The following is a 27,690-nucleotide window of genomic DNA, read 5'->3' as shown; positions in this document are numbered from 1 at the left end:
AGTAGAATTGGAAAGCTCTCTACACATCAGATCAATGCTTTCTGTACTAAGAAATGCAAACTGGCAGAAGAAGCTGTCTTTGGGCTTACAAAAATGATGTTGGGGTGGTGGTGGGTGCTAGAGATCCATCTGATGTGGCTGGGGGTGGCCATGGAAAGAATGGGAGTAACAGGAGGGGGGAATGAGCCCACCCCAAATAACTAGCCTCTGTATCCGTGCAGGTGCCTACGGAACTAAGGAGGGTGGCAACTGCAGCGGTGCAATTTCGCCAAGGACTTAAGACAACAGCCCGCTCCCGCCATGAAGAAGCCCCCCAGGGTCATCTGGGGACTGGGCATGCCACCCAGGCATAGCGAAGCCAGCCAGGACTACTGACCCTCTTCGCCTCTGCAGATTGTTCCCTCGTGCATCCAGCAGAGGGCGCAACCCCTCTCACCCTGCCGCTTCCCCACTTTGCGACCCATGGACCCAGCAGCTCGCCGGATGGCAGATTGGGTGCCCTGCTTCCGGCTTGCAGCTGCTTACACACGGACTCGGATCCCCAGGGACTTGGTATTGGCGTCTTGCTGCCCTACTGCCTGTCATTGACCTGGACCGGTTGGCATCCTGGATCCGGCAACACGGAAGCAACCTGACAGCCATCCCCTGAACCAGTTTGCGGACCAGGTGAGAGCGCATAGCGCCAACGTTCATTTTCAAGAAGGGCGGTCCCTGCCTCCCATCTCCTTACTTCCCTGTTCCCCCCTGTGTTGAATATTTGATTGTAAGTTATTTGGTGGGTAGGGACCTGCCAGTCATCTTGTGCAAAGAAGCAAAGAAAAATGTGCATAGACACCAACTGCACTTATGGGACCAGAAGTACTGAAACAGCTGTTTTTTATCCTTAAAACTAGATCCAATGGTGATCTAACCTTGAGGGAAAGCCATATCTGTAGGGAAATGTTCCCACTGTCTTTCCTCAACGTGATGTCCATCAGCTCCACACAGTGCTAGGATGTGGGGCAGCCATGGCATTCCCCCTCCAGGGCCAATCTCCCCATCTTTCTTTCTTTCTTTCTTTCTTTCTTTCTTTCTTTCTTTCTTTCTTTCTTTCTCAATCACTCGTAGCCGAGTAAGATTGTCTTCCATAAACACGGTTTTAACAATGAGTCCATAAGTGGCTGTGGAGGCCAATTCCGGATCCACATGTCCTTCCGCAGTGGGGACATGGAGTTGATCACGGTGTGGATTTGCCAAGCGTGCCTTCCTCTTAGCACGTTTCTCCCTTGCATCCTGAGTTCGATACTTGGACCATAAAACAGCAGTGGTTGGGGAACAAGAAGTGATGTTTAGCGAATCCTTTGCTTCTCCCCTTCTTTATACATTTATTCATCTGGTTTTTCAAATTAAAGTTTTGCAATCACATATCCAACATACTGTACATCATAAAAACAAGATTCCAAATAATCTTCCCTCCTCCCCTTTGTGGGTCCTGTTGTTAGTCATTTCCTCCTGCATCTTTTGTAATAATCCAAATCTTTTACATCTCCATTATATCCAAAATTCACTATTAAACTCCTTTGCTTCCTTAGCAACTGGCCATGTCTCTTTTGGAAGGGCCTAACATGCTCTCCATTTTATATGCCTTGCTGACGGTGTTTCATCTCAAGTGCCCCATCAGGCTGAGGAGAGCCCTTCAAGTCGAACTTACCTATAGGAAATGCCTCCCAATGGAGCCTGGGAGCACCTTAGAGCAGTCTTGGCCCACCTGGTGCCCACCTGGTGCCCTTCAGATATTTTGGACTGAGCTGGCAAGGGCTTCTGGGAGTTGTAGTCCAAAATGTCTAGCGAGGGACTGCCTGGGAGGGACTGAGATCTGAAAACTGCTGCCTCCTCATTCTGCTTTGCAAATGTAGCCCCCATGCAGACATGTTAACGTTACAAGAGAATCGAGCTCATTTCCCTGGTTAAGGTCCAGTTTGGCTCCTGGTCTCCCTTCTGCATTTCTGTGAAATGGGGGATTCCATGGTTGGATCGGTCAGGAAACCAGAAGCCCTTCCTATAAGTGCCTATTACCCTTAAAAAAAAAAAGGTCATGTTGCTTCTCCTGCTGTATGCCCTTGTCTGCCCGCCTTTCTATTTTCTGCCTGTAATAAACAGAACACAGGCTGACTGCATTTGACGCTTCTGTCAGGGGTTACTGGAAGAGAGAGAAGCCTTTCAATCTAGACTGTTCCACATTCCCCTCACCGTATATGATGTACACCCTGGCTCAAAAGGAAAATGGGGTCTCTAAAGATGACATGTTAAAATTAATTGATTAAATGGGGGGGGGGGAATTGATAATTACCCCAGTGAGAAGGAGGTTTGCTTGTTTTGTTCCCCTTGGTGAGAGAAAGTGGAGTTGGGAAAATTTAATCATGTTTGTAATTCGGTTTAAATTGGAAAATCTTAAAATATTATTATGATTATTATTATTATGATTATGATTATTATTATTAAAAGGGAAATGGGGTGTTTGCGGGGAGGGGTGAAGTTCATACGCTGCAAATCTAATTGCCCCCCCCCCCAAAAAAATAGTTTTCCTGAGGGGACGTCACATAGAAAATCCACTTACAGCCCACCCTTTCCTCCGGGGAACTCAAAGGTGGCACACGTGGTTCTCCCATTTTATCCTCGCAACAACCTTGTGAGGTAGGCTAGGCTGAGAAAGATTGGCTCATAGCGGCTTGCCCAAGGTCACCCAGTTAGCATGCCTGAGTCCCCACTGAGCTGCTTGGACCTGGGTCTACCCAGATATATTTTGGGGCACTCCAACCCAGGAGTGGGGGACTTGCTGGGCAAGGCCTTGGCCTAATTTCATGGAGGGAAAACAGAGGGGTTAAAGGAGTGGCAGAGCAAAAAAAGAGCAAGAATTGGATGGCAGAGAGAAAAGGAGGCTTAAAAAAAAGTATTTATACCTTTCAGGTTTATACATTTCACTGATTTTACAATCATTTTGACATTTCAAAGATTGACTTCCTTCCCCCTTTTTCTGCGGTTCCTTAAATTTATTTTTTAATATCTTATGCATATCCACATTCATTTAATTACTGTATCTAATGTAAATATATACTCTTATGAAACTGCAGGTTATTACAATAATCCTGCTAATGTTTCTGTCTGTTTGCAATTTATCTGTAAATATTCAATAAACCGTTTCCATTCTTTTATAAAAAGTTTGTTATCTTGGTTTCTTATTCTTCCGCTAAGTTCCACCAGTTCTGCATATTCCTTAAGGTTTTTTTTTATCCATTCTTCCTTTACTGGGACTTCTGATTCTTTCCAGTTTTGGGCAAGTAGCATTCTTGCTGCTGTAGTAGCATACATGAATAAATTTCTATATAATTTAGATAGTTCTGTCCCTATAATTCCCAAAAGAAAAGCTTCTGGGATTGTTGTTGTTGTTGTTGTTGTTGTTTTTACAAAAGTTACTTTGAATGTCCTTTTCAATTCCTTGTATATCATTTCCGTCTTGTAGAGAGAAAATGAGGTTCACATCCTCCTTCTGTGCAGCCCCCCCCAAAAAAATTACCCCCATGGGACTGTGGCCTTTGGCAAGAAGAAATAACCAACAATAACAACAACAAGAGTTTTATTATTTATAATAATAATAATAAATAATAATAATAATTTATTATTTATACCCCGCCCATCTGGCCGGGTCTCCCCAGCCACTCTGGGCGGCCTCCAACAAATACCAAAATACAATACAGAGTCACAAATTAAAAACTTCCCTAAACAGGGCTGCCTTCAGGTATTTTCTAAATGACAGGTAGTTGTTTATCTCTCTAACTCCTGATGGGAGGGCGTTCCACAGGGCGGGCGCCACTACCGAAAAGGCCCTCTGTCTGGTTCCCTGTAGCTTTGCTTCTCGCGGTGAGGGAACCGCCAGAAGGCCCTCGGTGCTGGATCTCAGTGTCCGGGCTGAATGATGGGGGTGGAGACACTCCTTCAGGTATACAGGACCGAGGCCGTTTATTTATACCCTGCCCATCTGACTGGGTTGCCCCAGCCACTCTGGGCAGCTTCCAGCATATACAAAAACATAATTAAACATTAAAAACTTCCCTATACAGGGAAACTGCCCTGTCACTGCTCTAACCTTTATACGGTACTGCTTTTCTGGGTAAAGTAAGTTGGCATGCCAAGCAGGCCAGTGGCCTGTAGGAAAATGGGTAAACTTTTTATGTGGGGAGGACCAAAGCTGGTCTCCCCACAAGGTAACTCTAAACAGAGGCCCAGGAGGGCTCGTTTTGTCACATCAATGGATGAGGCTTCCCTTTTCCTCTTCTGCCGGGGATGTGGAGTTGAGGGCATGCTGAAGGCGAATGCGGAAGAGGGCAGAATCCCAATGGAACGGATGCTGCCATTTTCAGCGGCAGCCCAGTTGCCCCCAAATAATGAGCATACATAGGATGCCTTTCTAGGAACACAGGGAGCTCACCTTATTCCGGGCCAGACTAGTGATGTCCACTCTGACTGGCAGCCACTTTCCAGGGCCTCAAGTAGGGAATCTTTTCCCCCTACCTGCATACCTGATTTGTTTACCAGGGGATGCTAGGGACTGAACCCGGGACATTCTTATAGGCAGCAGCCTCTTGTGAGCATTGGGAATCAGTGGCGCACTGAAAAGTAGCCACATTGAACTTTGGTTCAGAGGTAACCGTGGCCCCAAAGACCCTGGTTTCCCCCCCCCCCTCCTTAAATATATGTTGAAAAATATGTTTTCTGCCCCGTCTTCAGGCACCATGTCGGGAGATTATGATGAAGACAGACACCGCAGGGCAATGGAGCTTCTTCATGTGCTGTGTTCCAACACATGCGCTGCCCAGGAACGCGAGAAGTGTCAGGAACTGACAGGCCATGTGGGTCCCATCAACTCAGGTGAGGAGCCTAGAGGTAGGGGATGATATGGCCCATATGTAGGGGAAGGATCTCAACAGGAGGAAGAATCGTGGCCTAGGCGTAGCCAGGAGTCCATGAAGGTGAGGGGGGAAGGCCCAGGAACTGTTAGGGTAATATCAGGTTCTCAATGGTTGATGCTGGCGCTCAGGCAAATGGTGTGTCAGGTGGTCCACGTTTACCAGCCAAATGTGAAGATGCAGTCTTGACAGGATCTGTAGGACCCTGGCAATTGTATTTTAAAACAATCAAGCTTCCAGTCCTCACTGCTTTTGCTGGAGCAAAAAAAAACAAAAAACCCGTGGGTGGTGGGGTGGGGACAAATACTTTGAATTGAGAAGTGTAAACATGTCAACTCTTGCTGCAAAAATGCAGATTACCTCCAATTTGATTTTTAAAAATAAAATATAATTCTGGAAGTTTTTTGTTTAAACTTTCATTGCTGGGGTATTTGTTAGGGTTATTTTATTAGGCTGTGCTGGCAGTCTTGAGCAAGAGTGGGATTTAATGGGAGGCAGTCTTGGCATATTTTAGCAATGGAGAAATCTGGAAGGCTGGATATACAAGAGAGACCTTTTGTTCAAGGTGCCAGCCAGTGAGCCATATTTGTTTCCCAGGGTACTCCATTCCATTGTCTTCCATCTATTTTCTTCCTTCAACAGATGGCCCTGCGGCCATCGAGCACGCTCAGTCCTCAGTAGACTGTTTCAGGTCTCTCCCCCATCACCCTAATTTATTACTCTCATTATTACTATTTCCACAACTTGGGGGTGGGGGTGGATTTCCCCGTAGCCCAATGATACCTCCCTCTTGTGCTTAGATTCATAGTATTGAAGCATCTGGTCCAAACCCCTGCAATGCAGGAATATGCAGATGTCCCATATGGGGATCGAACCTGGAACCTTGGCATTATCAGCACCATGCTCTAGCCAACTGAGCTGCCTAAGACTCCACCCTTGGCAAGCTGAGTTACCTACCGTATTTATTGTGTACGATTTAATCTATTCATATCTCGATTTCGAGACAAGTGGCTCCCAAAGCATCTTTTCTATTAAAACCTGCAAGAAAGTCTTCTTCTTCTTCTTCTTATTAGTATACTGCTCTTCATCCGTAGATCTCAGGGCAGTTCACGATATTATTAGGGGTTATGTGGATTTGTCTGCCAGGGTGTCAGGGGCTGGACTGCGGAGGAAAAGCGATTCCTCCCTCCCTTCCTGAACCTTCCCGAGAAGAGGACAGTATAGATTTAGAACAGTGGTTTGCAGAAGGGCATAGTTCACAGGCTGCAGCGGGGAGAAGCTGGGGAATATTGGGAGAGGAACAGCAGGAAGAAGAAGCACCAGGGGAGAGATAGCTGACAGACTTTGGAAAGCATTCCTGCCCCCACCCCAGGACCAGGCATGCATTGAGAGTAGTAGAACAGAAAGCTCCGAGGCAGAAATTCCTTCGTCTCTTTCTCTGTGAATATTAAATAAAATTACTTGGCAAAAATTCTTCTTGTTTACCTGCTTCTTGGCTGTTCCTGCGGGAGGGATCAGATTCCCTGAAGCCTGACACAAGGCCTCTACTGGCAGTTGGTGACATCGCCCAGGTTCCGGGCTTTTTCATCCTGTGTAGATGAGGCCCCAGAGGGTGCTGGAGACGGGTGCTGCATGAGGCCAGCGCTGGCTTGATAGTGTCAACCAAATCTTACAAGCGGCCCTGCCATTGACCTGCAGAGCACCTTGGCCTGCAGCCATTGGCGATAATAGTTCAGGTGTCCTGGGCAGAGTAGGGGACAGGGTCCAGCAGAAGAGAGGGAACGCGCCGAGATGCCAGACGCCTACAGCAGCTACCTCCCTGCCGTTGACCTCCCGTCGTGGTATCTGCCCCTCCACTTTTCTCCCCTAGAGATCCTGGTCAGCCTGCTGTCAGTGATAGTGACCTTCTGCGGGATCGTGCTGCTGGGCGTCTCCCTCTTCGTCTCGTGGAAGCTGTGCTGGATCCCCTGGCGGGACAAGGGCTCCTCCTCGCAGACACAACGCAAGGAGCACCCTCTCCATGCTCACCTCCACCATTCGCCTTTCGGGGACCTCCTGGCCGAGCGGGTGGAGCTGGGTCCCGAGATGCCCGAAAGGTCCTACCTCGATATGGATTCCTACCCCGAGGCCAACCTCAAGGTCAGCCAGACCTCCCCTGACCTCCCCGTGGAAGGCCAGACCAGCACCAAGGAAGGCACCATGCCCAACGCCCACTCCCATCAACAAGTAGCAAGCTTGGCACCCACACCCAGGTGAGTTCTTTGTTCATCTTACTGATTTTGTGTTGGTTGTGTTGTTGTTTTTAGTTGGTTTGATTGTTTCCTGTACTGTGTTTTTATTGTTTATTACTGTGTAACATGTCCTGGGACCTTCTGGTCCAGGGTGGGTGATAAATGCACTGAAGACATGAACCTGGGAGGCCTGGTGTGTTGAATTGTAACTGACCCCTTAACTACAGCCCAGACTCTTCCTTCCCTTGACCAGGAAAACACCCAAAGCAGTTGCATATTGAACAGTTACCTAGAATGTTGTTGTTGTTGTTGTTGTTGTTTTAATGGGGAAACCCACCTTAAATTACCAACAGATTTGGGGCATAAATTCAACAGTCAAGGCTCAACAGGCAATGAATAGTGTGGCAAGTAGGATTCTTTTTAAAAATAATAATAAATAAACTTTATTGAATTTGAAGAATTACACAATTTATACAAATTATCATTTAACAAAGGAAAAAGAGAAAAGAAAAGAGGATAAAGAAAAGAAAAAAGGCATGAAATATCTTTGACATAAACAAAAAATATAAATATAAATACAGACAAAAATGAATGCTATATTTTTTCACACACACCCCATCCCCCAGTGTTGACTTCCAACCTTATCTGTTATTGCGGTTTCTGTAACTACCTTTTTTTGTATACCTAAAACTATTGTTTTCTCCTTTTTTCTATTCATCTTGAGCCCACTCATATGTCGGATAGAAGATTGGCCCTTTCCACAAAATTCCCTATGTTATCTTCAAATGCTTTCCAATCTTTTCCTATTTTTTGTTCTGTTATTCCCCTTGCTTCTCCTACCTTCCTTGCCATATTTTGATATGATAACATTTTGACTTGCCCATCTTCCATATTTGGTACCAATGTGCTCTTCCAATTTTTTTGCAGTTAGGAGCCTTGCCGCCATAGTTGCATACATTAGCACGCATCTGTCCTTTTCTTTGATTTCATTGCCTAGCATTCCTAGCAGAAAGATCTCGGGGTCTTTTTTAAAAGAGTACTTGGTTATTTTTTCAATTCATTATATAATTCCCCCCAAAATTTCTTTATTTCATTGCAGTTCCACCATATATGCATAAATGTGCCCAATTCTTTATTACATCTCCAACAGATGATATTACTTCCTTGTATACGTTTTTGCCAACTTTGTTGGGGTCAGATACCATCTGTATTGCATTTTATATATGTTTTCGATCAAATCATAATTTGGGGTAAACCTCATAAGTAGGATTCAAGTGTTGCCTCCGTTGTGAACTCTTTGGAAAAGTTACCATGTGGCACAGAAACTGTGGAACTCGCTGCCACAAGAGGCGGAGATGGCCGCCAACCCGGATGGCTGGCTACTGTGAGAACAGGGTGTTGGACTACAATGGGCCTCTGGCTTGATCCAGCAGGTTCTTCCGATACTCTTATTCCTTGGCGTTGTGCCTCAACCCTAAAATGAAAATTGTAGGGACAACCCACAAGGTTGTTATGAGGACAACGGAAATAAATAGTATTTCCAGGTGTCTGGAATCTAGACCAGCTGCTTTTAAAACCTTTTTGGACTATCTGAGAAATTGTTAATGTCAAATGAAATCGCAGGCAGGTCCAGAAATATAAGCAAAGGAACGATAAAGGAATGCAATGTAGGGTATATGTTATAGAAATAAGTATTTTATTTAAGGCAGTAGATAAAAGGACTTGGAACAGAAGCAGCATGGAAATAAGGATGGGATGTCAAAATGATAAGGAGATGCTGCATGAAACTCAGTTGAATTTTGTTAAATTGTGTGAAAATCATTTTTAAAAAAAATTATGACCAAAACAAAAAAATATCTAAAATGAGGAGTCAATCTGTCTCTTTCCTCCGATGTTTTTCTTCCCTGGCCAAGGGCAGAATTCAACTTAGTGTTGAGGAGATTCATTAATAATAATAATAATAAAATTTATACCCTGCCCATCTGGCTGGGTTTCCCCAGCAACTCTGGGCGGCTCCCAACAGAATATTAAAAACACGATAAAACATCAAACATTAAAGACTTCCCTAAACAGGGCTGCCTTCAGATGTCTTCAGAGCCAGTGTGGTGTAGTGGTTAAGAGCGGTAGACTCGTAATCTGGTGAACCGGGTTCGCATCTCCACTCCTCCACATGCAGCTGCTGGGTGACCTTGGGCTAGTCACACTTCTTTGAAGTCTCTCAGCCCCACTCACCTCACAGAGTGTTTGTTGTGGGCTAGGAAGGGAAAGGAGAATGTTAGCCGCTTTGAGACTCCTTCAGGTAGTGATAAAGTGGGATATCAAATCCAAACTCTTCCTTCTTCTTCTTCTAAAAACCAGATAGTCGTTTATTTCTTTGACATCTGATGGGACGGTGTTCCACAAGGTGGATGCCACTACCGAGAAGGCCCTCTGCCTGGTTCCCTGTAACCTCACTTCTCTCAGTGAGGGAACCGCCAGAAGGCCCTCGGAGTTGGACCTCAGTGTCCGGGCTGAACGGTGGGGTTGGAGGCGCTGCTTCAGGTATACAATGGTACCTCGGGTTAAGTACTTAATTCGTTCCGGAGGTCTGTTCTTAACCTGAAGCGTACTTAACATGAAGCACCACTTTAGCTAATGGGACCTCCTGCTGCCACTGCTCCGCCAGAGCACGATTTCTGTTCTTAAGCGGAGTTCTTAACCTGAAGCATACTTAACCCAAGGTACCACTGTACTTGCTTGATGAAACAACGTCCCCTCTCCTCATGCCTGCCTGTCAGAAGTCCTCTCGACCCTCAAAGAGGTGATCTAGGGGTGTGGGGGGAGGAGAGGGGGGAACCCTATTGCACTAGTGGAAGTCTTTGCACTGGTTTCCATTTGCAGGACCCCTTAGTTGAATTTTGCCCAGAAGATTCTCCATTTGTTCGGTGAATCTGCCCACGGTGGCTAATCTATATGGTCACGCAAGCCACTGTTTCCCCCCCTTTCCCCCCAGGTACAACACGCTGCCGCGCCCCGTGACACAGCAGTTGAGCAGCCCGGACACCGGCGTCCACGTAGGGGAGGAGAAGGTGGAACAAGTGACTAGCATTGGGCAGATAAAGCCCGAGTTATACAAGCAGCGCTCGGGCGAGTCGGACTCCAAGAAAGGCGATGCCGCGAGCTGTGGGCGGATCAGCTTTGCCCTGCGCTACGCCTACGGCACCGAGCAGCTGGTGGTGAGGATTCTCCGGGCCTTGGACCTGCCCGCCAAAGACGCCAACGGCTTCTCCGACCCCTACGTGAAAATGTACCTGCTGCCCGACCGCAAGAAGAAGTTCCAGACGAAGGTGCACCGCAAGACGCTGAACCCCATTTTCAACGAGACTTTTAACTTCAATGTCCCCTTTGCCGAACTGCCCTCTCGCAAGCTCCACTTCAGCATCTACGATTTCGACCGCTTCTCCCGCCACGACCTCATCGGCCAAGTGGTGCTCGACAACCTGCTGGAGATCGCAGAGAGGGACAATGACGCGCCCCTCTGGAGGGACATCATGGAGGGACATTCGGTGAGCGGGGTTATAAATCTGGGGCGGGGATGTGGGGGGTGGGCACCTCCTCAGAACAACAGCACGTGCCCAAATCTAGCCCTCTTCAGGTGCATGGTTTAATACACAAGGGTTAAAATGAGGGCCAGGGGTGCGCATGCAAGCCACACCCTCTGTGCCCCCCCCCCCATATTTCTGCCCCTTGGTGTAAGCTAGGGCTGGCCGATATATCGTCCAAAACTGGTTTGAAGTCCATATCGTGAGAGTGGTTTCTTAGTTTCTGACCTGGCAATACATCGTGGATTAGGATGTGTGTTAGGGCTGGGCGCCAGATTTGTTCCACTGGTGCATTTGCAGTGAGCCAATCTCCCTTCTGCCTCATCCTGCATCTTGGTAAGCAACAGTGAACCCACCTGCTGGCAAATTGCTTCCGATGATCATTAGGGCAGCTGAGACTGGAATGCAGGGCCCAAGTCCAGGGTCCCCCTTAGTGATCACCCGGAACATGGCAGAAACCATGGCTTGCAGCAAACAGGTCTGTTGCCAGCCCTCTGGGGCTGGTCGCTATATAGCCTTCTTTCTCTCTTCCTTTTAATTTCATAAAATGTTTTATAGTTGAGGGACAGCCAGCTTGGCACATACACGATTACAGATGCTCAGTTTATTATTTTTACTTTCAAAACCTATTATCCTCTTTTCTTTTCTTTTTTTCTGGCGCAAAATGTCCATGCTTATACTCTAGTGAACACATCTAGCCTGCAGCAATAATGGTGCTGTGATTGAAAATGAGTTATAAAATGTGAAACTCCACATGCTGAGAGTATTTTTTTCCCCTTCTTTAATCAGAGTTGGCAAGCTGGGTTCTCTCTGTGTGTTTCTTGGAGGTGGGGGAGAAGAGAAATGTTAATTGTGTCCTTCCCAACTGAAGTGACGGAGATAATACATATTGCTATCCAATGCCCCTGTACCTTCCATGTAAGTCCATTAGATTCAGGGTCCAAAATTACCGAGTTTCACCTCCGAACGTGATGTAGGAAACATTGCCCTCAGTCTGATTGATTGATTGATTGATTGATTGATTGATTATTTATTTATTCAATTTACATAGACAAATCTGACTGGCTGCAGTACATCATCACTCTTCCCAAGAAGGGTGAAGCTCCCTTCTCCTTATTAAGGGGAAACTGCCACTTTAAAAGATACCCTGTGCAACACAGTCTCTCCTTCTCTCTTTGCAAAGGCTGATTGATTGATTTCATGGCAAGCAGCGAGCAATCGCTGCTAGCCCCAAAATGCCACGTCTCTCAATGAAACGGGAATCCTGCAAAATTTCAGCATAGCTCTAGTATGACTGGTGGGCACCGGTTCGTAACTGCAGTATTATCCCCTAATAGTATCACGCATGGGATCTAGGAGAAAAGCAGCATGCCTAGTAAATTTGTGGCTGAGGTGAGTTTTTTTTGCTGAGCATTTTTGGCTCACAAGCCCTGCTCTTAGACACTGTACAGAGCCAGTACCCAGTTCACTTTTGAGTATGGAGGACTGACGAATAAACCCCATACTCCGTAGGCTCCCCGCTTCTGAAAATGCTGTGCCTAGTACAATTCTGCAAACCCATCCCTGCAGCTCAGCTGTTGAAAAGGAGAACGGGTTGTCAGCTGGTTATTTATTTATTTATTCGGGTAAAGTTTTAAATTTCATTTCATATCATATCAAGTCTAGCGCCTGATGAGTATAATCAATTTTAATGCTGGCCATTCTACACAGTCAAAAGCCTTAAAAAATATCCAATGCTACTATACCAGCTTTCAGTTTATTTCATATTATATCTGTTTTATTCAGCACTGTTCCTATTAAGCTAGACATCTGTGTCTTCCTGCTACAAAGCCACATTGGTTTTTATTTATATATTTATACATAAAATTATTCATCCTTTTTGCCATCATTGCGGCCAATATTTTAGCATCTTGATTTATTAGGGAAATTGGCCTTTATGATCCTGAGTCCTTCAAATCTTTTCCTGCTTTTGGAATTAAGATAATTATTTATTGTTCCCACAGTGGAGGGATCTTCTCACCCTCTATTACTGAATTATACAATGCTTTTAATTTAGAAACCATTTTTTTAAAAATACCTTATAATATTCTGTTCCCAGTCCATCTTTTCCTGGGGCTTCCCCCCCCTTTTTAGTTTCCCTATAGCTTCCTCTCTTTCTTTTCCTGAAATTGGTTGTTCCATAGCCTCTCTATCTCTACTTTCTAGCTTTATCTTCCAGTGTGTCTCGATATATTCTTTCACCTTCCCCACAGAATATGTTACCTGCTGAGTAAAACTCCTGAAATATTCTCAACTTATCTTTCATCAGATTGTGAATATTACCCGTTTTATCTTTTATTAGGCTAATTGAATTCTTTACTTTTTTTTGACAGTACAGCTCTAGCCAGCAATTTGGAATTTTTATTACCATGTTCAAAAAATTCTCTTTTCAAGCATATCAAATCCCTCTGCACTTTTTCCATATCTTTATTTTCTAACCCCTTCCTTTTTGCCTGTAATTGTGCGTAACGTCTTTTATGTTTATCATGAATATATTAATTTTACAATGTTCTACTTTCTTCCTCTAACTTTTTCATCTCTTTTTGTCGCCCCGCCCTTCAATTTACTGGATTCCCTAATGCAAATTCCCCTCACCACCGCTTTCACTGCATCCCATATTATTGCTTGAGTGCTTTGCCCCTTCTCATTAATCTCCCATGTGTCTAATAATTCTTTCCCTATCTTATTTACTGTTTGACTATCATTGAACATCCTCGTATCTAACCGGGACTGGTGATTCAGATGCTTCATGCCATGTGAGTCAGGGGCAGGGGAGTCTCTGGGAAGCCCCCTTTTCTCTACCACGCAGCATGGAAATGGAGCCTGTTGCCCTGGGAGAAAGAGCTCGTTCTGTTCCTCCGTGAGCTGTTCTCAGGGTTTCTGTGCTGCATTTTGGGGAAGGGGAGCCCTAATTCATCCAGGTGCTGCACAGCAACCCATCAAACTGAGTGTGTGTGAGTGCGGAGCGTCTTTGCGTGTGAGTGCGCGTGCATGAGAGAATGGTACATGTGCGCATGCATGTGTGGCGTTCTCACATCCGTTCTCCTGTATCGCTTTAAGAGTCACGATATCCCTTTTCAAAATGCCCAAAAGGCCTGTCACAGAGAAGAGGGGCAAAGACTTGCTCTGCTATTGCTTCAAAGGAAGGGACTAGATCTAGCAGGCTTAAATGCCAGGAGGGTAGATTTCAGCTGAAGATTCAAGAGAGCTTCTTGACGGCAAGAGCAGGTCAGCCACATCCACACCATGTGTTTGGAGCACTCTTGTGCGACTCAAAGCATCATGGTTTCCCCCAATGAATCCTGGGACCTGTAGCTTTAAGGGTCTCCTTAACAACTCAGATATTTCAAAGGCTGTCACGTGGAAGATGGAGCGAGCTTGTTTTCTCCTGCTCTGGAGGGCAGGACTCGAACCCATGGCTTCAAGTCGCAAGGAAGGAGATTCTGGCTCAACATCAGGAAAAACTTTCTGGCAGTAAGATCTGTTCTGACAGGGGAGCGGTCTCCCTCGGGAGGTTGGGCACTCTCCTTCCTTGGAGGTTTTTAAGCAGAGGTTGGATGGCCATCTGTCATGGGTGCTTTATCTGAGCTTCCTGCATTGCAGGGGGTTGGTCCCGATGACCCTTGGGGTCGCTCCCAACTCTAATGAACTCTATGATTCTATTAACTCCTCAGCTCCCAGTCAGATGGCTTTAAAGGAGGATTAAAAACAAATAAATCCGCAGAGAATAAGTCCCCTGGTGCCCCTGATGGATGGATATGTTCCACTGTCAGAGAGAGGATGCCAGTTTTGGGGAGACACAAGTGGGGAGGCTGTTGTTGCCCTCAGGTGCTACTCGCAGGCTTCCTTTAGGGATCTGGTCGGCCACTTGGAGAACAGGATGCTGAGCGAAACGGGTTTTCGGCCTGATCCCCGTCGGCTTCTCCCTCCTTGCCCCCCCCCCCCACGCCACCCTTTCCCTTGAACTTTCTGGGAGACGGCGTCAGCACAAAGCAGGTTTGCTTCTCCCAACTCCCTGGTGCATATTTTTAGCTGGATTTGTTATTCAGGAAGCTGGTGGCTAATTAGGGCAGTCAGGTGTGAGGCAGACAGTCCTCTCTCCTGCCTCCTTCCCTGTGCCATCCTGATGCCCCTTCATCTCAGTTTCCCTGGTTATGACAAGTGCTTTGATTTACCAACACCCCCCCCCCGCCTCCAGTCCAGACCTGCAGCCACCTTCTTTTTCACCCCCTCACCTTCAGAGCCCTAAATGTTCTCCCGGTTGAATGCAATTGTCATTGATTGCAATCCTGTTCCTGAGCTCCAGGAAATCAGCTGATGTCAGTAGCGGGCAGGGCGGGGGGGGGAGAACCGAGGAGACGGGCGGCGCTGTGTGGATGTCTCCACTTTGGGGGCTGTGGAGAAGGGAGATGCTTACCCACAAGCCAAAGATACTGGAGGGCTAAAGACAGCTCAGGCCTGTGAACTGTGGAAATAATTTCCGCCTAAGAGAAATCGGCGGTGCCACTATTTCAACACACAGAGCTGAGCCCGAAACATGCCCCTGAGAGCCAGTGTGGTGTAGTGGTTAAGAGCGGTAGACTCGTAATCTGGGGAACCGGGTTCGTGTCTCCGCTCCTCCACATGCAGCTGCTGGGTGACCTTGGGCTAGTCACACTTCTTTGAAGTCTCTCAGCCCCACTCACCTCACAGAGTGTTTGTTGTGGGGGAGGAAGGGAAAGGAGAATGTCAGCCGCTTTGAGACTCCTTCGGGTAGGAAAAGCGGGATATCAAATCCAAACTCTTCTACTCTTCTTCCCTGCTGCCCCTTTTCCCACTTGCCTTCCTTCCCAATGTGGCGGTCAGCGCCCTCGCTCCAAACTGGCTATGCTTGCCCTCGGTGCCAAATCTGATAGGACTGTTTGGCATGAGGGTTGTCATCACATCCCTAATTTGCTCTCTGATTGGCTGGGGTCACATTTTTAGGAAGAAGCAGCTCAGTGGAAGCCCCCCCCCCAAAGCGGCACAAGCAGCTGCCCAGAAAGGGAATAAATACTACTACATACATACATAAAAACACATACCCAGACAGATTTTGAAACACTTTGGAAAAACATTTCCACCACCTTTTTCCCCATGCAATATCTCTACCTCTACCTCTACCTGTATCCAGTGTTGTTTTTCTGGAAAAAAGGTAGGGGAGCTCACCATGAAATTTGTTTGTTTGTTTGTTGTGGGCCCAGTCACAGTGCCAACCCCCCCACCCCCACCCCTGGGCAATGGCTAAATGTAAGATGTGATTGATAAACTCAAGCAGACAACGATCTGATTAGAAATGGCCACAACTTTATTGATTACAGATAAAAGTGGATTTTTTTTTACTCAGGCATTGGGTGTATATCCATTCTAGCCCTCCTCCCTCACCCCAACAAAAACAACAATTATTTAATTTTTAAAAGGTAAGGGAATTTGTCCCCCCTGAGTTCCTTCTAAAAAAAAGAAAAACTATCTATATCTGTATCTGTATCTATAACTATAGCTCCAGTTACAGGTGGGTAGCCGTGTTGGTCTGCCATAGTCAAAACAAAACAAAAATAAAAAATTCTTTCCAGTAGCACCTTAGAGACCAACTAAGTTTGTTCTTGGTATGAGCTTTCGTGTGCATGCACACTTCTTCAGATGGTATCAGATTCGTGTGCATGCACACATTCTTCAGATGGTATCTGAAGAAGTGTGCATGCACACGAAAGCTCATACCAAGAACAAACTTAGTTGGTCTCTAAGGTGCTACTGGAAAGAATTTTTTGTTTTGTTTTGACTATAGCTGTAGCTATAGCTATTCACTGATGAATGTTTGATACAGCCCTAGTTGTTAACTCAGGATTTGCCTTAGGCTTATTGACAGCCATTCACTTTGTTGCCAATGACAAGAACAGTCTCTCCATCAAGGAATCATTTCCAAACAAGGAAAGGATGGCTAACATAGCACCTGTTCCGGAGCTGTTTTGTGGGGAGAATAATATGGGGGTCCCACGATTCATCCCTGGCATCTCCAGGTAGGACGGGGAAATACTCAATGGTCTGACTCTGTATCAGGCAGCATCCAGTGCTCCTTCTCAAAATGCATTTCCGTGTGCCAGAGTAATCAAGCCTCTGCGAGCCTCATACCTCTGGGTCCCATTGTTGACCTGTGTCAAATCCACTCTTCTACCCACTTGCACACTCACGGCTTCCCCCTCGAAGAATCCTGGGGATAGCAGCTTATTAAGGGTGCTGAGAGTTGCGAGGAGGACCCCTGCCCTCACAGAGCTACAGTTCCCAGCACCCTACAGTTCCCATGATTCTTTGGGGGAAGCCATGACGCTTCGAGTGGCTCCAAACACATGGTGTGGATATGACTGATCTGCTCTTGCCGTCAAGAAGCTCTGCTTCATCTTCAGCTGAAATCGACCCTCCTGGCATTTAAGCCTGCTAGATCTAGTCCCTTCCTTTGAAGCAGTAGAGAGCAAGTCTTTGCCCCACTTCTCTGTGACAGGCCTTTTGGGCATTTTGAAGAGTGATATCATGCGATATCAGTCTTCTCCTTCATCGTGTTGAATTTAAAGGAGGCAATGCGAGAATTGACTGTTAGCTATTTAGGACTGTATACTGTACAGTGCTGGTCCTACTCACGGTAGACCCGTTGAAACTAAGGAACATGAACTAGCAGGGCATATAGTCTACAAGTACTAGTTGGGAATCTCTCTTCCAGCCTCGCTTGAGTAGTTTTTTTAGGGGCGATACAAGCTCTTCTTTGGGTCTGCTCCATTTTATAGTTGCAGCATCCCACCCTTCCTCCAAGGAGCTCAGCACAACACACACACACACACACACACACACACACACTTGTTGTTGTTGTTTAGTCGTTTAGTCATGTCCAACTCTTCATGACCCCATGGACCAGAGCACGCCAGGCACTCCTGTCTTCATATATATTGTTGTTTATCAAATTTACACACACACACACACACACACACACACACACACACACCCCTTTTCTCCTAAGGATCTCAAGGTTCTCCTCCTCCCTATTTCATCCTCACAACAACCCTGTGAGGTAGGTAGCTTAGACGGAGAGACAGTGACTGTCCCATTGTGTTTCCTGTCTGAGTGGAGATTTGATCCTTTGTATCCCAGGTCCTCCCAGTCCAACACTCTAAACCAGTGTTTCCCAAACTTGGGTTTCCGGCTGGTTTTTGGACTACAACTCCCATCATCCCTAACTAGCAGGACCAGTGGTCAGGGATGATGGGAATTGCAGTCCAAAAACAGCTGGCGAAACTTTAGGAAACTTTGCTCTAAGCACTACACCACACTTCCTCCCCACCTCCCATTTTATCCTCACAACGGACCTCTGAAGGGGATTATGCAGGGAGAGGGCAACTGGCCCAGGTCGCCCAGTGAGCCTTGTGAGAGGGTGAGTTTCGAACCTCTGTCTCCCTGGCTCTAACCGCCGCACCAGGGACACAGAACCTTTTCGGCCCAAGGGCCGCATTCCTTCTACGCAGCCTTTCGGGGGCCAGAAGCGAAAATAGGCAGAGCAGCAATTTACCCCCACACCACTCCCTCTTCTCCATCCATGCAAACATTATCAGAGTTCAAGGGTGGGCAAAACATTCAAGGATGGGAGGCCTGTGGTCTACAGAAATTGGGTGAGGCATGAGGAGGGGTGTGTCCTGCCTGGGGAAGAGGGATCAGGCTTCTTTTCTCCTGCTCTCGAGGGTAGGACTCGAACCAATGGCTTCAAGAAAGGAGATTCCGACTAAACATCAGGAAAAAGGTCAGAGGAAGCTGACGGCTAGGGACATCCCTCTGGACTGGCGTGGGGGGGGGGGTAGCTGTAGGCAAACTGGGTACTTCGACAAATAATACACAGGGTGGCGACATAATAGCAAAATTTTTGTGTGACTTTTGTTAAATATTTCATTTTCATTTTTAAACAATATTCTTACACTTTCACATCATTTTATATTTTTAAACTTCTGGGATTACTTAGATCCCTCAGACCCCCCCCCCCCCCCCCCGGTTTCCAATTTCCCCCTATATTTTTTGCATCTAATTACTTTTTTTATGCTTTTGAATTATGGTGCTGGAGGAGACTCTTGAGAGTCCCATGGACTGCAAGAAGATCAAACCTATCCATTCTCAAAGAAATCAGCCCTGAGTGCTCACTAGAAGGACAGATCCTGAAGTTGAGGCTCCAGTACTTTGGCCACCTCATGAGAAGAGAAGACTCCCTAGAAAAGACCCTGATGTTGGGAAAGATGGAGGGCACAAGGAGAAGGGGACGACAGAGGATGAGATGGTTGGACAGTGTTCTCGAAGCTACTAACATGAGTTTGGCCAAACTGCGGGAGGCAGTGAAGGATAGGCGTGCCTGGCGTGCTCTGGTCCATGGGGTCACGAAGAGTCGGACACGACTGAACGACTGAACAACAACAACAAAGTGATCTTTAAGATATTATATAAACTTTCCCCGCTCTTCTTGACTGAATTTTGTATCATCTTGGTGCCCGATCCTCACGGACATCTTTGCCATTTTCGGCATAGTCCATCACCTTGGTCATCCACTCTTCTTTGGTCAGAACTTTCTCTCCCTTCCACTTATTCTGTGTGACTTTTGCAGTAGGCAAAGTGAAGCAGGTGGAGCTGTGCCCCATTTGCCCTAATGGAGCAGCCTTCTCTGGCTAGCAGTATATCTATGGAGGAGGGAATGGGGTTCGGGGAGGAGGGGAATGGGCTGCATGATGCGAATCTTCACCTGCTGCCTAAAGGGGCAAAGCCCAGATACAGATTTACCATCACCTGGCAATATATTGCAAATCATGATGCATGTGCTATGTAAAAATCACAATGTGGGGAAAAGCCATGAAGCCAGCCAATACATAAAAGGTAAAGCTAAAGGTACCCCTTAGCATTAGGTCCAGTCGTGGACGACTCTGGGGTTGCGGTGCTCATCTCTATAGGCCGAGGGAACCGGCGTTTGTCCACAGACAGCTTCCGGGTCATGTTGCCAGCATGACTAAGCCGCTTCTGGCGAACCAGAGCAGCGCACGGAAACGGCGTTTACCTCCTGCTGGAGTGGTACCTATTTATCTACTTGCACTTGAAGTGCTTTTGAACTGCTAGGTGGGTGGGAGCAGGGACCGAACAACGGGAGCTCACCCCCGTCGCGGGGATTCGAACCGCCGACCTTCTGATCGGCAAGCCCTAGACTCTGTGGGTTAGACCACAGCGCCACCCGCGTCCCAGCCAATACATAGCTCCATCCTTATTTCAGACATTGTGATATATTGGTATATTGCAATGTTTAGCTGGTGATAATATCGCGATGTTGAAAACCAGATATTGCCTTGCCCTGGATAGCGTACGTTGGCCAAACTCATCCTGTGACTGAAAAGGCTGTATCTACTGATTCTACACACACACACACACACACACACACACACACACACCAACCACAGCTGCATGACAGGAAGAAACTGAACCGATGACTTCTGAACCCCAGACATATGGTGGTGGAAACGGCACCTGTGGCATTCCCACCTGCTAATAGGGTTGTTAAAAAGCACAGCGGCCCTTGCCACGAAAAGAAAAACTGGGCATGCAAACCTAATTTCTGGTGGGGTGTCCAGAGAGAGTCCCACTGGAGTAACTTCCTGTGGTTCTCCAATCCCGTAACTTCCTGTGGTTCTCCAATCCCGTAACACAGGTGAGCCCTGAACACCCCCCACCCCGCCATAAAGAATGCCTGGCATCAGAGGAAGAGGAGGGGGAGGGAGGCCAGGAACCTGAGCTATTTGGTAGAGGGGCAACGAGAGGATGCCAAGACTCCAGGTCTTACCAGGCGGCGCGTTGTTTCCTGCGTGAATATTTCATACCCTTTTACCAGCTCGATCCCATTTGCAACCGCATCAATATTAATGAAGCCTTCCCCCCCCCCGCTCCTCCCTTGCCCCCGCTCCGGCCTCCACTCACCAGCCCTCGGGCCTGCTTTGCCAACTCACTTGTTCTGGGGCAAGCGAGGGCTTTGCTGGCCGTTGTTCAGGCCGAATCCCAAAGGGGCCCGAGGCTAAGAGAAAGAAAGGCAGAGCGAGAGAGCATTGGCGGCAGCGGCCGGGGGGGGGGGGGAGAGCATGACGGGGCATGGATGGGCCCAAAGAGGGGGGAAAAGGATAGTTGCAGAAGAAGCAGAGGCGGCAGAGAGGAATGAATCAGTGAGAAGCACCGCCTTCATTTAGACAAGGCCTGAGAGATGTGCATCGATGCCCTAAGCTGGGGCAGTGAGGGTTTTTTTGGGGGGGGGGGTTGTAGGCGCAGGCTCACTTCCAAGAGCGTGCAGGACTCCAAAGACCGGTAGCAGGAAGACTGGCCGCTAGCAAAACTGTCCACCGGCACTGTCTCTTCAACATTTCCTCCATCTCCTTCAGGGAGATGCCTCTCATGCCAGCAACCCAAACGGAAGAACAACCCACCACAGCCAAGAGCCAGGGTGGCACACGGTTGAAATCCTGGCCTGTCGTAACCGGGGTCGCCGGTTCCAGGCCTGCGATGGACTTGGTTCCTGAGGATGGCACTAGGCCAGTGGTTCCCAAATAGCTAAGTATTGTGGACCCCTTGTTTTTCAAAAGCCAAGCCATGGACCCCGCCCCCCTCTGTAGAAAATTTTGAAATCTCTTTGGTAGTTTTTGTTATGTGAATGGGGCCACAGGACCACCCCCCCCCCCGGGCAGACCACCAATTGGGAACCGCTGCTCTAACTGCCAAACAGATGTACCATCTTTGCCAAAACGCGCTGGCGGACATCGAGGGAAACGTCCCGTGGCAAATCGTCCATGAGGACTTAGTTCCACATGCGTACCTCATGAATGAGAGATGAACCAGCCCAATGTAGCGCCAGGATGGGGAACCTCAGGACCAGAAGCCCAATGTGGCCCCTGACATCTTTATGTAGGCAAAATCGCACCACCAATATACAAGAGGGGAGGTATCGGCAAGTCTGGAGAAAACCCAGTGTTTTCAGATATACAAAACAAACCAAAGAGGGGAGACCCACAACAATATGGAAACGGGGTTGGAATGGAGCGTCCTGATCAGGAACAATTCACACTGCAGCATGTTTTTTGCAGGTCACACTCTGAGTAAGCTGGATGCCAAGGACGCAGTTCAGAATCCTACTGACCCTGACATGTAATTTTCTACAGTATATGGATGCGATCTTTAGACTGAATGCATAAGTGGGTTTTAGATAACCAGCCTCAGCAGGAAAGTTACGGCTCCAAGGAGCACTGCCAACAAGATTCTGGCTCGTGAGGAATATTAAAGACTAGATTTCCCTGAAACATTGCTGGGGTTTGGACATGGATGAGTGTGTCCTCTCCTCTGTATGAAAATATTATCTCCCCCCTCCCTCTCCACAAAAAAACCCTGGATTTTGGGGAGAAGGGTCCTTGCCTAGTCTTCTCTCTGAGATGTTTGCTTTCTATGTGCTGGAAGCTGCCTTTTCTAGTGTGTTGTAATTGAACCCAAGACGATGGTGTAGGAGGACACTCCTAAATTGATGATGACGATGATACAATTTGCCAACTCAGTGAAAAGTAGGCCTGAGGGGCCACCGATCAGAGGAGGCCTTTTCCTTCTCACCATGTTGCTGCGCTCTTCCTTCTTGGGAAAGAACAGCGACCCCGGGGACAAGGTTCTCAAATATCTGCAGAGTTTCTGAACATATGTGTATATATGCACGCCATCAAACACAGCAGCCGATCCTTGAAAATTCAGCGCTAATTATGCAATGACTCACTAGGCCCTCCGTACTCATAGAGCCTGTGTGTGTGTGTGTGTGTGTGTGTGTGTGTGTGTGTGTTTAATGCACACACATGCACACATATTTCTGTTCCAACCCTGGTGTGTGATACCAACAGATAATCCATGTCTTGGTTAACCACTGAGTATCTGAACAGAATCTGTGTTTGCGTGCATTAGCACCCCCATCCCAGCTGCTATTAAAACGCTTTCCCCAGGTGATAATAACCTGGGATAGAAATTGACATAAGCAGAGCGTGCAGCCCAGCCACCATATTGACTGATGGTGCCATGTTCTGTTCAGCCTAGCCACCATATTGACCGATGCTGCCAGATTCCAGCAAGGCGGCTTCTGTGCTGGGATTTCCTTCTCCCCCAGATACTTATACTAACCACGTTGTTTTCTTGTTCATCATCTTCTTCCACCTCACAGGAAAAAGCGGATTTGGGGGAGCTGAATTTCTCTCTCTGTTACTTGCCCACCGCTGGGCGCCTCACGGTCACCATCATCAAGGCCACCAACCTCAAAGCCATGGACCTGACTGGATTTTCTGGTGAGCCGGCGGGGCAGCCGTGGGGGAAGAAGGGCTGTAGCAGGGCCGGCCCTATCATTAGGTCGAGTGAGGTGAGGTGGGTGTCACAGGTGGCAGGTGCTGGGCGGGGCGGCAGTGGCGAGGCGTTGGCGGACATCGCTGTCTCCCTGTGTAAGCTTCTATTTATGGAAGTGTGAGTGACGCACGCCATCTTTTTCTTTGCTTTAGGCGGCAAAATGTGTTTACCAGTCCCATATGTTGGCCAATCCAATGTGTGGTTGGAGGCTTAAATACGTTCGGATTGAATCAAGCAGTGGAGCCCCTCATTGGGGCTCAGTAAGGGACCCCAGAGAGGGAAAAGGCTTGGGGGCAGAAGAGAAATATGGGCAAGTAAGACGAGAAAAAAAAATAATGCTGGAAAGGAGGTCGTGGTGGTGAAGTACATTAGGCAGCTAGGATAGAGAGGGACCAATTGTATATTGGGATCCAGTGATCAATCTCTGGCTTATTTGCAGTAAGCTGACCAGGGTGGTTTAACAGCAGCAGAAACAACACACCTCTTACCCCCCACCCACCCACAAATGAGACCTATGAAATTAAGAAAATGGCGGCGGGCGGGGGTGGGGTGGGGACCAGGAGTGATTTTTGTGTGCGAAAGGATGTGTGAGCTCAGGGATGAACGGCATGTGATGTTAAACGAAATGAAATAATGTCTTTGCATTTCATGTTCACATTTTTTTTTAAAAGCAAATAGCAGCTATGGGGCAGGGTGCTGATGCTTAAGAGATTGTAGCAGGAGGAGACAGGAAGTTTAACCGTTTCCTTACTTGTTGTGCTGCTGAACTAAATCTCCCCTCCAAAACTGCCTTTTGTAATCCACCTGATGGTGCCTGCTACAGTACGATAATTATTTACCACCACCACTCCTGCAGCTGCTATTTGCATTTAAAAAAAGAAAGAAAAGAAAACCATGCAAGGATATGTTTAATGCCATGTCTAGCTTGGCCTATCCCTCCTGGGGCTGGAAACAACCTCCTTGACTGAGCATGTGCTCAGAGGCACCCTGTTTCTTATTTCTTATTTCTGTGCATGTGTGTCCACCCGTCTGAGGCACTGTTTTGCTCCTGGACCTGATTGGTAGTCTTTGGAGCTCCTGGCAAAAAATAGGTCACATCAGCCTGATAGCTGCCCTCCCCTGGGCTAGGTTTTAGCAGGGTGATGCATGGTGGGTGGAGTGGATAGAACTGTATCTACTGTAAGGGTGGTCCTATAGTGGGATAAGGCAGGATACGGGGCCTATTAATAGGAAGAGGGCAGGACACAAAAGGTGGCTATATGGTTGGTGAGAAGCAAACAGATGCATGGTTGGGACTCTCTAGGCAGCTACCAAGAACACGATTGCATCTCTATAGTAGTTGCTGCAAGTGGCCTTCATGTGCTTGACATGGTGGGATGGACTTTGAGAGTCATAAAATGTGAAATTGGCTCTAGCAGGCTGGGCCTCAGTGCTTGGGGAGAGGTGTAGACCTGAAATATTCTGGGGGCAAGTAGGTTTTCAGCCATCAGCATTAATAATAACAATACGATAATAATAATTAATAATAATTAATAATAATAATTAATAATAATAATTAATAATAATAATTAATAATAATACCCCGCCCATCTGGTTGGGTTTCCCCAGCCATTCTGGGCGGCTCCCAACAGAATATTTAAAACACAATAAAACATCAAACATTAAAAACAGGGCTGCCTTCAGATGTCTTCTAAAAGTCAGATAGTTGTTTATTTCCTTGACATCTGATGGGAGGGCGTTCCACAGGGCAGGCGCCACTACCAAGAAGGCCCTCTGCCTGGTTCCCTGTAACCTCACTTCTCGCAGGGAGGGAACTGCCAGAAGGCCCTCGGAGCTGGACCTCAGCGTCCGGGCTGAACGGTGGGGGTGGAGACGCTCCTTCAGGTATACCGAAGTCCCCCTTCTCTGTCCCGGAAATCACAGTTGTGTGGAGTTGGACGAGGTTGTGCCCACTGACCCTCACCCAAGTGTCACATCCCCTCTCGGGCATCCAAGCATTGGAGCTAAAACAATTGGCAGGTGCTGCTCCCCAGCCGCTAGAGGTCATCTCAGATGGGACTGGGGAGCACTTCCTGGGACTGGCCAGCCAACCGCAAAGGCCAAGCATATCTTGGGACTGAAACCGCTGTCGAGATGGCGGCATCCAAAAGCTGGGGTAGGGAGAACTGTGGCAAGTAGGCAGCATGGAGCGGACCTGGGCTGCTTCCCCCATAATTCCGCCAGCCTCCTCTCTCCAGACCCTTACGTCAAGGCATCCCTCATGTGCGAAGGGAGGCGGCTGAAGAAGCGCAAGACGTCCATCAAGAAGAACACGCTCAACCCCAGTTACAACGAGGCCCTCGTCTTTGACATCCCCCAAGACAGCATGGAGCATGTCAGCATCACCCTGGCGGTCATGGATTATGACTGGTGAGGCACAACGCACGCAGGTGCGCACTCTGCCCCTAACTCCACTGCGCCAAGGGGCACAGCGGGTTGGCTAGGAACGCCGGGCGTCCATTTATTCCCTTCTTTGTCCATTGAGCAGATGAGTCTCTTCTGGGCAGCGGTGATTCCCATTGTGTTTCTTTGCTATCCTGCCAAAATAAGGCGACTCTGGGATTCTTAGTTCTGACCAAAGGGATGTGTGGGGTCTTAAGGTCTCTAGCAAAGGGGACACTAGGAACATGGAGGCAGAGACCCCATTTTCCTAGGCCAGGGAATGTCATGATGTGTGGTGCAAGAGGCAGCAAGGAAAGACGTCTGGCTTCTCGGGGAAAGGCAGCGCAACCTAGAGGAAGAGCTGAGATGCCTGCTTTTTCCAAAAGGGGTGTGGAAAATCCGGACCGGGTTTTCCTGGGAGTCATCTGGTGTGTAGTGAATGGCAAGGTGCAGGGGGTTAAAGGGAGGGCCCCCACGCTTCTCAGGAAAGACAGTGCAACCTACAGGAATGCTGGAATTCCTGCGTTGACTGAAAGGAAATGTGCAAAAATGGGAGCCGAGAGCTGAGTTCTCTGCAAGGCGAGTGGGGGCTTTTAAATGAGGGGAAGGGGCTGAGTGCCAGGATTTCTCGCTTCTCTCGAGGGATGGGAAGCAGAGCACAGAATGGGAGTCTGGGAGCCAGGATACCTTGGTTCCATCCTCTTCTCCTTGACCTTGAAAGGAAAAATGTTAGTGCGGCAGCTGTTTTTTTTTTTTTTTTTTTAAGAGCTTCTTCCATGTTATTTCTGCATAGGAGCCTTGCAGTGCTGAATCAGAGACGAGAGTCTGGCTCGTTTGCACAAAGCAAGCTTTCCTTGTGCCGCCAGCCTGCTGCCCACAGCCACGACCATTTCTTATTGCAGAGATGGGGAACTTGCAGCTCTCATCAGCCCCAGCCAGACTGGCCAGTGGTCAGGGATGATGGGAAGTCCAGCACCATCTGGAGGAGTTCCTCATCCCCGTCTTAAACTATTGATTCTTTAAGCGGGGAAGGGGCATAGCAAGCTTTTTTATGGCCTTAATAGTCTTTCTCCATCCCCGGTCCCAAGATTGCAATGCTAGTTCTACTCACAGGAAGCCCATTGACGCTAATGGACTTGACTTAGATTCAGATCAGTGTACTCTGAGTAGGAGCAGCCTTGGTTACAGCCCAATGTAAATAAGTTAAACTGATTTATTACACATGCACCCCAATGCTGAAGTCCCATCGTTTCCCCTTCCCCACCCTATTCGTCGCTCATCCTCTTCTCTCAGTTGGTAGAGCATGAGACTCTGGATCTCAGGGTCGTGGGTTCGAGCCCCACATTGGGCAAAAGGTCCCCGCATTGCAGGGGGTTGGACTACATGACCCTTGTGGCCCCTTCTGCATTCCTTATGATTCTATGATCCCGCAGCATTGGGCACAACGAGGTCATTGGGATGTGCAGAGTGGGCAGCGACGCAGATGCACCCGGGAGGGACCACTGGGCCGAGATGCTGGCGAACCCACGCAAACCCATTGAGCACTGGCACCAGCTGGTGGAGGTGAGTCTGGCATTGCAGCAAGAGCGGGGTCTACAATTCCCATCATCCCTGATGACCGCTGGTCCTGCTAGCTAGGGATGATGGGAGTTGTAGTACAAAAACAGCCGGAAACCCAAGTTTGGGAAACACTGGCTTAGAGGGGTGTGGCGTTGAAAAGCCAGGGGTGTGATCTGCTGGGGGTCACAACGGGGGAGCGAGGACACCTCAGTCCTCTCTGGGAAAAGCAGGCAAAGGAGCAGCACCCAGTGGTTAGAGGGCAGGGCTGCTGGCTTCAAAATGCCGTCAGTGGGATTTTGGGTCATGGTGGGAGCTGAGAGTATCCCGTTTGCTCCTTTGAACACTTCCTCCTCTCCCCTTCTTCAGGAGAAGACTTTGAACAGCTACATCAACAAGAATCCTCCAGCGCGGGACAAACCCAGCATCGTAGTAGAAAGCGTTCAGTCGGACTAAGGCAACCACCGCTGGCCCTTTGCCACCAGGGAC

At 47.9% G+C, this 27,690-nt stretch overlaps 1 protein-coding gene across 2 annotated transcripts; it reads left to right on the top strand.

Moving 5' to 3' along the window:
- The first annotated feature begins 172 nt into the window (after positions 1-172).
- Positions 173-27,690, top strand: SYT3 (synaptotagmin 3). Of its 2 annotated transcripts, XM_033170033.1 has the most exons (8): positions 174-666; positions 4,765-4,905; positions 6,814-7,195; positions 10,167-10,719; positions 23,048-23,168; positions 25,461-25,632; positions 27,078-27,207; positions 27,571-27,690. In XM_033170033.1, the coding sequence occupies exons 2-8, from the start codon at positions 4,770-4,772 to the stop codon at positions 27,655-27,657; spliced, it is 1,581 nt and encodes a 526-aa protein (XP_033025924.1). In that variant the 5' UTR covers positions 174-666; positions 4,765-4,769; the 3' UTR covers positions 27,658-27,690. The 2 variants fall into 2 exon arrangements, with proteins under 2 accessions (XP_033025925.1, XP_033025924.1); XM_033170034.1 differs by lacking the exon at positions 27,571-27,690 and having other exon boundaries at positions 173-666; positions 25,461-25,652; positions 27,078-27,148.

Source organism: Lacerta agilis, chromosome 14, assembly GCF_009819535.1.
Source record: "Lacerta agilis isolate rLacAgi1 chromosome 14, rLacAgi1.pri, whole genome shotgun sequence".
Classification (NCBI taxonomy): Eukaryota; Metazoa; Chordata; class Lepidosauria; order Squamata; family Lacertidae; genus Lacerta; species Lacerta agilis.
This window is presented reverse-complemented; position numbering and strand designations above follow the sequence as displayed.